Genomic DNA, 13,203 nt, shown 5'->3' on the forward strand with positions numbered 1-13,203 from the left:
CTAAGTAACCACTTGACTTCATGAGACACTGTCTAAGGTTGGCGCTAAGTCCCATAACTTAACCTTCCAATCTTACGAGCTTTACTCCAATAAGACGGATAATTAATGAAAGTGAATATTATGAGAGAATTGGTGGAATGAAAATGTGAGAGGAAACGGGAGAACTGAACACGATGTTGCCCACCGCAATCTCACATGCTTGGAATCGATCCTGAGACCCTGCGCACAAGAGATGAGCGCTTTACCAAAGAGCTGCCATGTCCCTCTGAATATGGTTCAGCTTCGGCATTAATTCTCAAGAAAATTAAGGTAGGAACGTTTTGCTTTACTTTGTGAATTTATGTTTGTTACGTAGTAAATTTAATAAAAGCTAGAACTCCATATATATTGGTCTAGTCTGCCTTACTATTTCCCAATTAGTTCACTAATCTGTTACAGAAAAACAAAAATTTGGTAACATTGCGTCAGAAGTTTCAATGTTCAGAAAACTTCTGAAGCAATGTTTCCAACTTTTTGTTTTTCTGTAACAAATCAGTGAACTAATTGAGACATAGTAAGGCAGACTAGACCAATATTGCTTCAGAAACACACGAAAATCAATTTGACACTAAATTACATTCAGTTATGCATATTTAATTAATGATGTGTGTTCTCCTCTACTTTGACATGAAAATTCATACCATTACTAGCAGTTTCGTGTACACACCTGTTTCGTAAATATTAGTCTAGTCTGGCGTGCTCTATTCAATTATAAGAGAAAAAGGTAAAAATTTATGGGTGTTTTCTACAGTTTTTCAAGTGATTTTACGTTTTTAAAATGTTCTAGAGCGTTATAATTGGAAAAAAGAAAAAATATGCGATACATTAGAAGTGACATTTTGTAATGATTGTTACTTCATTGAACTATTTAATTTTTAGTTACAGGTTTTATTTAATTTCCGTTAGTGAACGCTTTATAACCATGATTTATGAAACAAAAGGAATTGAAAATTAATGTTGGATGTTGATCTTTCAGGTGGAAGGCAGAGAAGCCCCTACGAAGACATAGACAACACAACTCCCAGCGTCCCTCGCCCCGCTGGAGATTTAGGGAATTCAGCTCCTTATCCTGGAGTCCACACAAGTGAAAAGCTTCCGCCTTCTTACCATTAGTTCGATTTCAGGGAACAGTTGTGTTATGAATAAGTTGTAATTGCAGTATATGTCTATTGCATGTATATAATGGAATTAACTGCTGTTATATACCTTGAAATATCCCAGTGTAACTGAACTAACTGCTTTAAAGTAGTTGATTTGTAAGGGTTTTTTATGTGCTTGTTGCTGATGAATTATGCAGTATAATGTTTATTTTTTTATTTAGTTTTTTTGTTAAAAATTCGATTCTTTTATAACGGAGGGTATGATGAATTGAAATTGTGTTATTACGTGAATATTTGTTATCTATTGCAACTTGCCATATATATTATAAATGTTTTAGTTTTGATGGGACGATTGATTGTATAAGTCTAGTCATTTGATGAAGTTGTGGTTACAGATTAATTGTATCGTTTAAAAGAAGTAGGAAAGGGAAATATTTATGAACAGACAACTGAACGTCCTGTTTATTGCGGAATGAGGACGTCCTAATGCTAGAAGCACAAATTTCCCTAGCTCGTATTCAGCAAAAGTTGTACAAGAGACCAATTTAGCAGTGGGGAGGCAATAATGTGTTTAAAAAATCATACTTGCATACGAAATTCGCAAGGTGCAACAATTGCAATTTGGCAATTTACGGCTACAAACTCGTAGGCTTAAGGAAACCAAAGGTTCATCGCCACAATTACGAAATCCATCCATTCCGGACCGCTACTGTGCTTTAAATTATCGTTCCAGTTTCTCAATCTACCCAAAGATTTCTTTCGGTAAGAAAACCAAGACACCTCGGGTGTATTACCTGTGTCGATTTTATTCTTCATTTGATATTCTCTGACTAGCTCTTGTGAAGTACACCATCTGTAGTTTCTAAATGATAACTTTGTTCATGGGTTTTCCCGACAGTTGTAGACACTAAAATCCATGCTAAGTGTCAAAATGAAAATCTTGAGTACAAAGCCCAGATTTAATTTCAGAACTGGTGGGACCGACACGCATTCTTCTGGCGATTATTTGATCTACTTCCACAGTGAATACTAGATAGTCCGTTGTTCGCTGAGCAGTGTTAGGCACATAGACCACATTTTCACATTAAACCGAACTTTTACATTTTTGGCATTTAGCACCGATTTCATATTCAGTCTACATTATTTCTTTGACGTTTACTTTTTAAGTTCATGTCAAGGACCATCTTTTACATTCATACAGTACAACGGGCAAATTTTGATAGTAAAAGAGTTTGGATGGAGCAGTAACTCACTTCCCCGGCCATTAATGTACTTCCTATTTCTTTCTTACATCTAAGTCATCTCTCGTTTACAGTATTATTATTGGCTACGATGCTTCCATAGGTACCTTTCATGCACTTTGTCGTGTACACATATAAAACATATCGCTTTGTATCTTGCAACAGGTCGTATATTAAGAACCACAAGTTTACAGAAGAGCGAAACTACATATGCATATGGTAAATATTTGTGAAGCAACCGCTATTATTTATTGTTAACAAACAAAAGATTCTTTATCACACTTTGTGATTGTTTACCTTTGTTGAAATATAATGTTCACATTAAAAAAATAAATTAAAAAAAGTAGTGAGTCAAAAGAAAAGGTAAATTACTTTTAAACATATTCCTATTTAAATTCAGTTAATTGAGTGCATGTTTCCATTCAGTGAAGGAAGGATAGCCGACGGGTACCAAAGGAACTTCGGGCAGGCTCGTACTTTGAAATAAACAATATAAATCTTGAAAGTTCCTTATTCACACTGCAAAATCGAAAGTCACTTTACATTTTTACAAAACACCACACATTCCAAATCATGTCCAGCACGTAAGCTGCGTAAGCAATACAAGTATTTGTCTGTACTTTGGATCTTTTTATGGGTACAGAAAACACGTCTTCAGCTACATGGTTTGGGTTTCATCTTCGGAATACCATCTACCAGTAATTTCTGCTCTCTTGGAAAACGCAACTTTATATGTTGTGGCAAAGAAAATACATCTTTTTAAGAATTCATTGGTGACAGGTTTGGATGATGAGGCATTGTTCAAACAATATGTTAAGGAAGGATACACCGTAGCTCATGTCATAAAAGGTTAGTAAACCTTTATTTAAAAAAAAAAATCAACAACACTGTTTTAATAGCTATGCACAACCTGAGATCGTATTGCATTCACGCACAGAAAATAAACTCAAATAAAGTGTAGATCGATCGGAGAATAGTGTTCGTTTGATCACAAAAGGAAGGCAAACTATAAACTATTTAGATCCTTTAACGCATGTGGAAATTCCGACTCGAGTATGCGCTTTTAGGGTTAACTTCAGTATCAGAAGATTTAACGTAATATTTCACAATTAAAGTATCCTCGTATTGTTTAAAGAAAGACATTTCAGAGATAAAGGGGGATTGCGAAAGGCAAAATGCCAGCTGATCGTATGAAAGAAGTCTAAAACATTTGAGACGAGGCCACTTATGGGTCAAGTGCTCCTATGTATACAATTGTTAGCGCAACTTTTATGTCCGTAATTGTAGGTTCGGTTCCCGGTGGGATTTCGGTGTTTGTCGAGTATCATAAGACAACTGGTTTAAGTCAATAAATAGTTAAAGAGTAATAGAAAAGTCTGATCGTATCTTCCGTTGAAATAGAATACTTGGAACAGTATCATTCCGTTGTAACAGGATGTTCAGTTGCATTTTTGATTCTGAAAAGTTTGAATGTCATTGAAGAAGAGAATGAACCATTTTCTAAGGGTTTGGAGATGTATCTTGAGACGGTATAACAAACACAAACCAGTTGCATAATTAACACTCTACATTAACACTTAGTAAGAAGGAAAAGGAACGTGCTTTATTAAAAAGCAGACAGAAGTGCTTTATTCCTTTTAAAACTAAAGGCAGTCAGTAGGATACATAATTGAAATGACACTCCGAAATTAGTTTTCTAAGATTTATAATAGTATTCCTGAAATGTTCAGGGCGCCGTGTGGTTACAGTTTATTTGCAGAGAAGTAATAAGGGAAGCTTTTATAATAATAATATAAAAACTTAACCAAGGTAGTGAGACAATTTGCATATATACGTGTTAAATTGCCTGGCGAAGAGTATTTTGAGAAATGAATTATAAACATGAAATAAATAGCCTCTATTTGCAGCTTCTCAAGGGAACATGTATTTTGCATCAAAAGTTGTAACGGTATATTTCAGTCACTACCTCATGGTATTCAGAGTTATTAGCCTTTGGACGGTTCTCATGTAAGCACTTCACTCTACGTTTATACACGTCATTGCTTCGAGCAGATTTTTGTTATACAGGACTTCCAGCATTTTGCTTGATATGATATACATTCTCTCTCATCTGTTCTATGTTTAATTTCAAACCATTGAGTTGCTTATTGATTGAGCTGTGTAAGGTCTTCCGAAGTCATTTCCACAATGGAATGAAATAACCAAACTCAATGATAGATGTTTTATTGTCAAAATTAAAAGTTTGCAAAATACAGATTGAATTATTTTCGTGGGTATCATAATTATTAGAGCGTTTACAAAATTGGAAAAGAACATGAAAATCGAAGGAAACTTTAATATAGCGGAATTCTGAAGATTTCTATAGTTTATGTGCCGATTTCAGGAGCGTCTTATATTGAATAGTATTTCTCATGCGTACGGCAGCAGGCGTGTAAATATGAAACATTAGTGCTCCAGCGTATTTGATGTGAGTTCAGAACACTAAGTTGGCAGCAGTGCAGGACATTAGAAGTCTGAAGTTTATTTGATTCTTTAATCACAAAAGTTTTTATATTATAGACCGTCAGTTTATAGTTATCTATCTTCGAGTCTTGTTTTTTTGTTTGTTTGTTCATTATGGGGATGATATTACTAAGCTCCATTAGCCATTACTAATGTTGTTTGTACACCGTCAAAGAAAGCTTGAACAAGACCATTCAATACTTCAAATTTACACGTTCAAAGGAATATTGTTCAAGACACTTGAACAAGAGTCTCGAATGAACTTAAAACAACTTTTGCACGATCATAGAGGATTGAATCATGTTTTGTATACTTGTTGATAGGTGGCACTTTAAAACAAGGTATCGAAACTATGAAAACAAATGAAAGGGAAAGTGTGTACTGATTTACTTCAGAACTGCGCATTAATAGAATATTTGCAAATCTTTCCGAACTTTCTCCAAGCATTTGGAATTTAATAGATTACCGGTATATTAAATCATTTAGAAAACAGGTCAATTGATTTTGTAGCAACCCCATTCAAATTTTCACTAAGTATTTTGCGCTTTTATATTAAATGCGGGTTAGGTTAGCTTGCGTTAAAAGAATAAAGTGCAGAGGCGTCATTTAGGGGGCAGGAGGGGGCAATTGCCCCCCCCCCCCCCCAAGAGTTTGAAGAATACATATACTTTAATAGATTGTCTACTAATTACTAGTACAAAACGTGAAAGTCTTATGTCGGTGGTGCTCTTGCCCCGCTCAAGCAAAGTATGAAATGACGCCCCTGGTAAAGTGCTATCTAAGTATAAAACCATTCCCTGTACTAAGCTTTTTTAAAAACTCTGATTCTTCACATGGCGTGAAAAAAAAAATAGAGAACTGTTTCCCCAAGTTATGTATCACGAGGCAATGACTGTCTTTTTATGTTATTTATGCTATGACCGAAGATAGTTTGAAGAAAAGACTGAAAACGCAGGAAACCAAACGAAGCAATGATAACACTCTTTTTCCGCTACTGGACTTACCGGCCAGCCCATATCTCCATCATATTTTTTCACGAATCTATCCTATATTTGGTACTAAGTAAGAATAGCCCGCCAAACAAATAGTAATTTTACTGTTAAAATGTTTAAGTGCGTATGAGAAAGGACTGTCTGAAATTATTAATTTCCACTCGTAACATGCTTGTATAATGTAGGAAATCAGTATTTTATGTTTAGAAGTTTAATGTTACCAGTATCAAATCATTACAAAGGCTATAGTTGAGTTCAAATAAGTGAATAAGATGTCAAGGGTTTGTTACACTATTCTAATTTATTATTTATTATTATTATTTTTCTTGCTCTATAACCTCCGTGGATGACGCGCCTGCTGCACAGACGTACTTTCGCACAGGCCTGCTTCTATCCTCCTGCTCTGACTTTGTCAAATAGCATTCTCGAAATTTTTTTTTTCTTCTTCCACATTCTTGTATGTGGCATATGTCAGGACGAGCATTTGTACCTTACGGGAAAGTTCTCGTAAAAATAGTCTGCACGCATTAAAGCAACCTCTACATGAACGTGTGGATTTCGTGATAAAATAATTACATTACAATAAGATAATATGTAATCATTTCCAGGGTGCTTCAGTTTGCGAACATTATCAATCTGTACGCTATTATTTGATATTATCCCAAATTAATAACAGTACAAAACGTCTTATTAAATCAAGAAAAGTCAGTTATATATTTTTTATTTGATGGACTCTAATTTCTTATTCTACACCCGATATTGTTGTATATTAAATTCTCAAATTAATACTTATCTCATTGCCTCAAAATTTAACAATAGTTATGGGCATGCAAGCACTGTAACTAAATAAATCGTGTATATCATCAACAAAAAATACTAACAGTATCTTCCAGCGAGATGTTAGCTTTTGTTTAATATTAATGCACACTTGGAAACTCAGATAATTATGGAAAAGAGTAAGGAAAATGTATTTATTTAACAACTGCCACTGTCTCACGACGCCATCATACTTGTTTTGTATTTTTCTGCACTCAACTCGAGCGCTGAATGGCTATTGAATGCTCTTGAATTGGATTGTTTAGAACAGGACCAAAACGAAATTTCTTGAACGAAACTATTGAATTCAAGACAAAAATGACGTCAGTGCTGACGTCTTTTCCATCAAATAGTCTTAAATGGTCTTGAACAAAAGTGTTGTTCAAGCTTTCTTGGATCGTCTACAAGCAGTATAAGAGAAGTCGTATTTTTATGTCATTCAAAGGTGTCATATACTATATTCGATCAATCGAAAACATAAGATTGGGCGCATGGGTGAGGGCAAGGGTCTTTCACTTTCTTTTCAAATCATCTGCTTTAGCGTAAAGGGTACAACCGTGGAACTAAAGCTCAAAAATAAATAAAATACTTTTCACTACAGATTTACGTCATGTGGTATCGAACGAAGAACATCCTGCATAAAAGGTGAGCGCTCTAATATTGAACGATGATGGACTTGTTTTAATATTTGGAGCGTCGAACTTGTGTGGAGGAATACATACTGATGTGTAAATATGATGCCGAAATAAATTACATAGTCTTGTGTGCTTATGCTTATCATTCCATAGTGATCTCATATTCATTGCAATTATACATTCCGATTTAAATATTATTTTAACCATTGTCAAGTTGCTATACTGAGACAAATATTGTATTAAAAGAATGACGTTTTATCTTCGTTATAAGTAAGTAAAGTAGTGAAACACTGTGTATTTTCAACCGGTATATACAGTATATGTTATTTGTTTGGCAATTTATATTTCATAATGTATAAATCATCATTCCATGCTGTTAAGCTGATTTGCATTTGTTATTAACATGACGTTTCTGTTGTTTGATGATGTGATTTGTGTGTTTGTAATATAATTCTTCTACTGACCATTCTAATACTTATGGTTTGATAATATCCAACATTTCCGGGGTCAGCAATTGCTTTAATAAGGGAAAACATTTTCGACTAGATTTTACAAACTCTTTCTACCAAAGACGTTTCAAGAATAAATATTGTCATCACGATTTTACTATTTGTGTGTTCTTTTCCTGTCTGTACTGCTTATATATTTGGTCTAGGAATTAATTCGTGCGGTTGGTACGCACACATTGAAGCTGTAGTACAAACACAAAATACATAAATACCTTAAGAAAAATATTGTCCATCGCTAGCCACCACTTTCGCCCATCTGTCAGGCAATGTACGGATTCCGTGGCGAAAGAAGTCCTCATCCTTGGAAGCGATCCAGTCAGAGACCCATGTTTCGATATCTTCTGAAGAAGTAAACCGCTGTCAAATCAAATCGTTGTTCATGCAATCGAACAAGTAGTAGTCCGAAGGAGCAACGTCTGGTGAATACGGCGGGTAGGGTAAAACTTCCCATCCGACATTTTCTAAATAGGTTTTGACCGGTTTTGCGACATGTGGGCGAGCGTTATCATGTTGAACAATAAGTTTATCATGTCTGTTCTCCCATTCTGGTCGTGTTCTGGCCAGAGCTTGCTTCAAACGCATTAATTGTCGTCGATAACGTTCTCCATTCATAGTTTCACCCGGTTGCAGCAGCTCATAGTACACCACACCTTTCATATCCCACCATATGCACAGCATAACCTTTGCACAGTGAATATCTCGTTTTGGTTGTGATGGACCTGGTTCACCTGGTTTCACCCAGGCCTTTTTTCGTTTAGGGTTCTCGTAATGGATCCACTTCTCATCACCCGTAATAATTCGATGCAGAAACCCCTTTCTGCGCTGTCGTTGAAGCAGCAATTCGCAAATGGTTTTTCGTCTTTCAACCTCTCTGTCTTTCAATTCATGTGGAACCCAATGTGACATCTTTTGAATCATTCCCATGGCTTTCAAGCGTTTGGAGACTGTTGTTTGATCAACGCCTAATGCTGCTGCAAGTTGTTCCTGCGTTTGACACGAATCCTGCTCGAGCAAAGCTGTCAATTCTTCGTCTTGAAATTTTTTTGGCTGTCCAGCTCGCTCTTGGTCTGCCAAGCCGAAATCACCACTTCTAAACCGTGCAAACCACTTCTGACACGTTCGCTCAGCTAGAGCATGGTCACCATACACTTCCACCAAAATACGATGACTTTCAGTCGCACTTTTCTGCATGTTAAAGTAATGCAGCAGGACACCCCGCAAAAACACTTTATCAGGCACAAATTGCGCCATGTTCACTTAACTACAAACTGGTGTTGTTGACGCTTTAATCCACTGCCCTATACTACGAACGATACGCGATGACAGGGGTTTGCAACACACGTGTGGATACACGGAACTGTGGGACGCTCCGTTTGTTGCGCCATCTCTTGTCCACCCGCACGAATTAATTCCTAGACCAAATATATAAAATAATAAAATAAATTGAGGAATGACACGTTGGTCGCACGGTGCACTGAAGGAATTTAAAGGAAGAAAACTTCTGATCGTCAGATGAAAATAAAATCATATACAATATTTATAATACTTGTTAGCTCACGCGAATCTCGGTGGCGATCGACAAGGGCGGAAGTAACAAAAAATGTTGCCAACGTCGTGTGTATGTATATATAAAACAGTAAAGTACATCCTGCAAATATATATATATATATAGTATTCAGAGTATAATAATTTTCAGAGGATTCAAGAACTTGTTTTTTTTTTTTTTTTTTGTTGACTATTTTCCCAGTTGTTTGTTATGGATCGCCGCCTCTCCTTTTGTAATCGACTGGCGTTAATCACCCTTGTAATTAATCAGTTAAAAAATTAGTGATTATACTAATGACTTTAAAACTTTGCTAATCTGTAATCGTTATTTTTTTCTCTCGTTAAACTAATAAGTAAGTGTATTAACGCAAACCCTTTTACCAAAATTTGAGTATCTTGGTTTGATATTAAAGAAAAAAAAAATTAGGTTTTTACGTACATTATTTTACGAGATAGCCCGCTCAAAGTTCAACACACTTACCTCAATGTTTTCCAGCTTCTCAGAAATGAGTTTCTTCGAGGCCTTCAAAATATTCGTTTACTGCCTTTATGATTCAGAATTTTAGGAAAGTTTTGAATTTCGCGAATAGATTGTAGTCCGGGGAGCTAGATCTGGTGAATAGGCAGGATATGGAAGCAGTTCAAATCTCACCTCAGCCATTGCTTTTTTTTCTACTCATGAATAAGTAAACATGGCACCCATCTTGCGCTTAACTTTTTTCTTTTTTCATGTACAGTTCGCAGGAAAAAACCTGCAACATGAGCATGTAAGTTTTTTGTGAAACTACGCCTAACAGCGCAGAGAATCAACATAACGTTTAAGTGGCACGAATCACGTCAGGAGAAACCTCGGCGTCCTCCCCTGCACACTTATTTTGCAGCAAAATACTTCGTCGTTTGACAATAAACTTACATGCTCATGTTACAGATTTTTTGCTGTGGACTGTACCATTCATTATGCAAAATGAACCCGCTCATATGAGATGAATGTGACCTCTGCTAGCTCGTGTATTTTCACTTGTCTGTCCGCTAAAACCAAATCATGGACTTTATCGATGATCTTGGATGTTATGAGCTCATTCGGGGCTCCAGTACGTGGTTCATCATCAATGCTTAAATTCACTTACCCAAAGTCGAATATTTTCATAGGAAGGACACGAGTCACGCAAAGTACGTAGAATTATTTCATCAATTTCGTTTGCTATTTTTCCTTCCAGGAAAAAAAAAAAAAAAAAAAAGACATCGTTTTGCTATGTTCACCGAATAGTTTATTATTTAAGAACAGTAAGAAGAAAATGACACCACAATTCCAAGTCTTCACTGTACTTGGAACGCTTCTGTTTAAGCAAAGATGACTTGAGACCACAGCTATTTTTATGCATAGAAAAGGAACTTTGACTACATATATAAATGACGTTAGCGCTATCTATTAATATGCGAAGTATCGAACTGCCCTATGTATAGTCAAAAAAGTTGTGTTCCTTGTAGAACATATATTTAAAAAATATATAATGCATTCGTTTTTTTTTTTTGTTTTTTTTTTCTTTCTTGATTTTACAACTCTTTATTTTAATTGTATTATTTACCAGTTTTGTTTGACAATAAGTTTCGCATAATAATCTATTGATATCCCCATGTTCTTAATTTTATCGATTCAAGTTTTCATAGACTTTCACAAATCAAAGCAATTCCAATTACATAATAGAAAATTGCCATTTTTAATTATTTTATTATTATTTCGTTTTTGATTGTTTCCAACTATGTCAGTAACCATCAAATAACGTTGTACGAAACAGAAAAATGAACATCATCGAGAATTAAGAAACGATGCACGCCTCTGATGGTTATGATTTCTAGAAAACAAGAAATGGGAAAGAATAATAGATGTTACGATGAACTTAAGGTCTCAGTATTGCGGCACAGATTCATGAGCTGAGCTCTTTAACAGGCATTTTTCAGGCACTATACGGTGAGGCAAAAATCCAGCACCACCCTTGTATTTTTGAAACGGCTCCTGAGGAAAAATGAAATTTTGGAGGTCGGGACGCGCCAGATGGTGCCATTTGGCATCATGGCGACATCTTAAAATCCGCCATGTTGAATTCAGATCCAGTATGTCAGTGGGAAGAAAAGCATGTGACAAACGATGTTAGGCTAGAATTTCATCAGAAATACGAATTTGAAGTTATTTTTCACTTCACTTTAATCAGTAATGAAATTTTGTGAAGTAAACATTGCATATTGTATCATGTAGTGAGTTTTGATTTGTCTTTTCACGTGATGTAACATTAAAATTGTTCTTATCAACGGAGAACGCAGTGCCAGAGCCATCGCTGATGAGTTGAATGGCCAGCATTCAGAGAGGAACAGCATTGCACATACCACCGAGTCATGTATTTTGCAGAAATTTCAAGTTTATCGATCTGTACACGACAAACAACGCAGTGCAAGACGTTTACAGGGTGTCTACTCAAATTCCAAAATGAAATTTCGTGACCTTTTCTTTACTAAATCATAAAATTTCCTAACAAGAGGGAATTTGGGTACAAATTAGACCGAATTTTCATGCATGCGATAGAAGAATGCTTTACTTGCGATTTAGTAGCGCCTAAAGCCGACCATAGACATTTCTAGTAATGAATTTTGACGTTTTATAGAACAAAATTTTCCGGTCTGTGCTTATATTTGTAGATAAAAAATTCGTGACCCAAAAGCAAAATTTCTTGACTTTCATGACCGTTTTCTGATTTCCTGACCGATAGACACCCTGGTTTAGCTAAATTCATGATGACTGGCTTTCTCCAAGACCTCAAATTTTAACACAGATGAAATCCGATATCTTTGTAACCACTAACTTTTTTTTTTTTTTTTTATTGATTATCCTTATCGAATGATTATTTTCTTGAAATGATTTCGGTAACCAATTCTGTTGCCATTGTAACCGCTTTATGGATCTGCCCCACCAACGAGTACTTTCAGGAAACCTGAACTTAACCTGGTTAAGACATCAAAGAACAGTTCCAAAATGGGACTACAGAACTTTTCCCGGATTGCCCTCAGGTTTCAACAATGAGATGAGCAATCAAGCACCGAGAGGTTCGGATGTCTCGTCTCGAAATCCTCACAAACATTCAGATGATCGCTCAGACCACGACACACAAATATCATTTATCATGCAACAAAAACACATTAAACAAAATGACAGTATGCTTATTTATTAAATTCATTATGTGTTAAACAATCACAACACAACACTGATATGGGTATAGACACTTGACTATTTACACAAAATTACACTTCACATTTCGTGAGATAATAGCCCTTGTATCACGCATGTAGATGAATGAAAGATTTTATTTGGGAGTTCACCACAAACACTTTTCTCATACCACTCACTAATGCACGTAGGGGGTAACACTAAAAGTAATCCCACGATGTAAGTTCCTGGCTGCTGCGAGAATAATTCGTAAAAGGTTGATAGTAGTATCCAGCAGAATGAACGCAGACAATCGCACTATATAAATTAGGACATTGGCGAGCCCGTTTACTACTTCCAGCCGCAATTCCGTTTAGTCCTTGAGCGGCCTCTTTACTCAAGGAATGTGTAGCGAATTCAACAAACGTGTAGGCTATCTTCACATGCGGAGAAAAAAAAGCTCAGAGTTAAGGCGCTCTAGGTGTAAGCTGGATTGATCGGCTGGTCAATGTTGGCAGTTCATTTTAAAATGTGATCAGGTTAAGCCACCTGTATGGATATCCAAATTAAATGTTAAAAGAATTTGCGTTAATTCACAGTTCGCTGGCCACGATAACTTGTCGTGGGA

The 13,203-nt window shown here is 35.9% G+C and overlaps 1 protein-coding gene across 1 annotated transcript in view; it reads left to right on the forward strand.

The window, feature by feature from the left end:
• Positions 1-7,931, forward strand: part of LOC145672021 (type-1 angiotensin II receptor-associated protein) — a 42,899-nt gene extending 34,968 nt beyond the window's left edge. Inside the window, exon 7 of the mRNA XM_081741209.1 lies at positions 1,016-7,931. Within this exon, the coding sequence (XP_081597335.1) occupies positions 1,016-1,152 (137 nt within the window). The 3' untranslated portion in view covers positions 1,153-7,931. The remainder of the gene's footprint in view (positions 1-1,015) is intronic.
• Positions 7,932-13,203: the final 5,272 nt, after the last annotated feature.

Source organism: Thermobia domestica, chromosome 15 (genome assembly GCF_964235325.1).
Source record: "Thermobia domestica chromosome 15, izTheDome1.hap1.1, whole genome shotgun sequence".
Lineage (NCBI taxonomy): Eukaryota > Metazoa > Arthropoda > Insecta > Zygentoma > Lepismatidae > Thermobia > Thermobia domestica.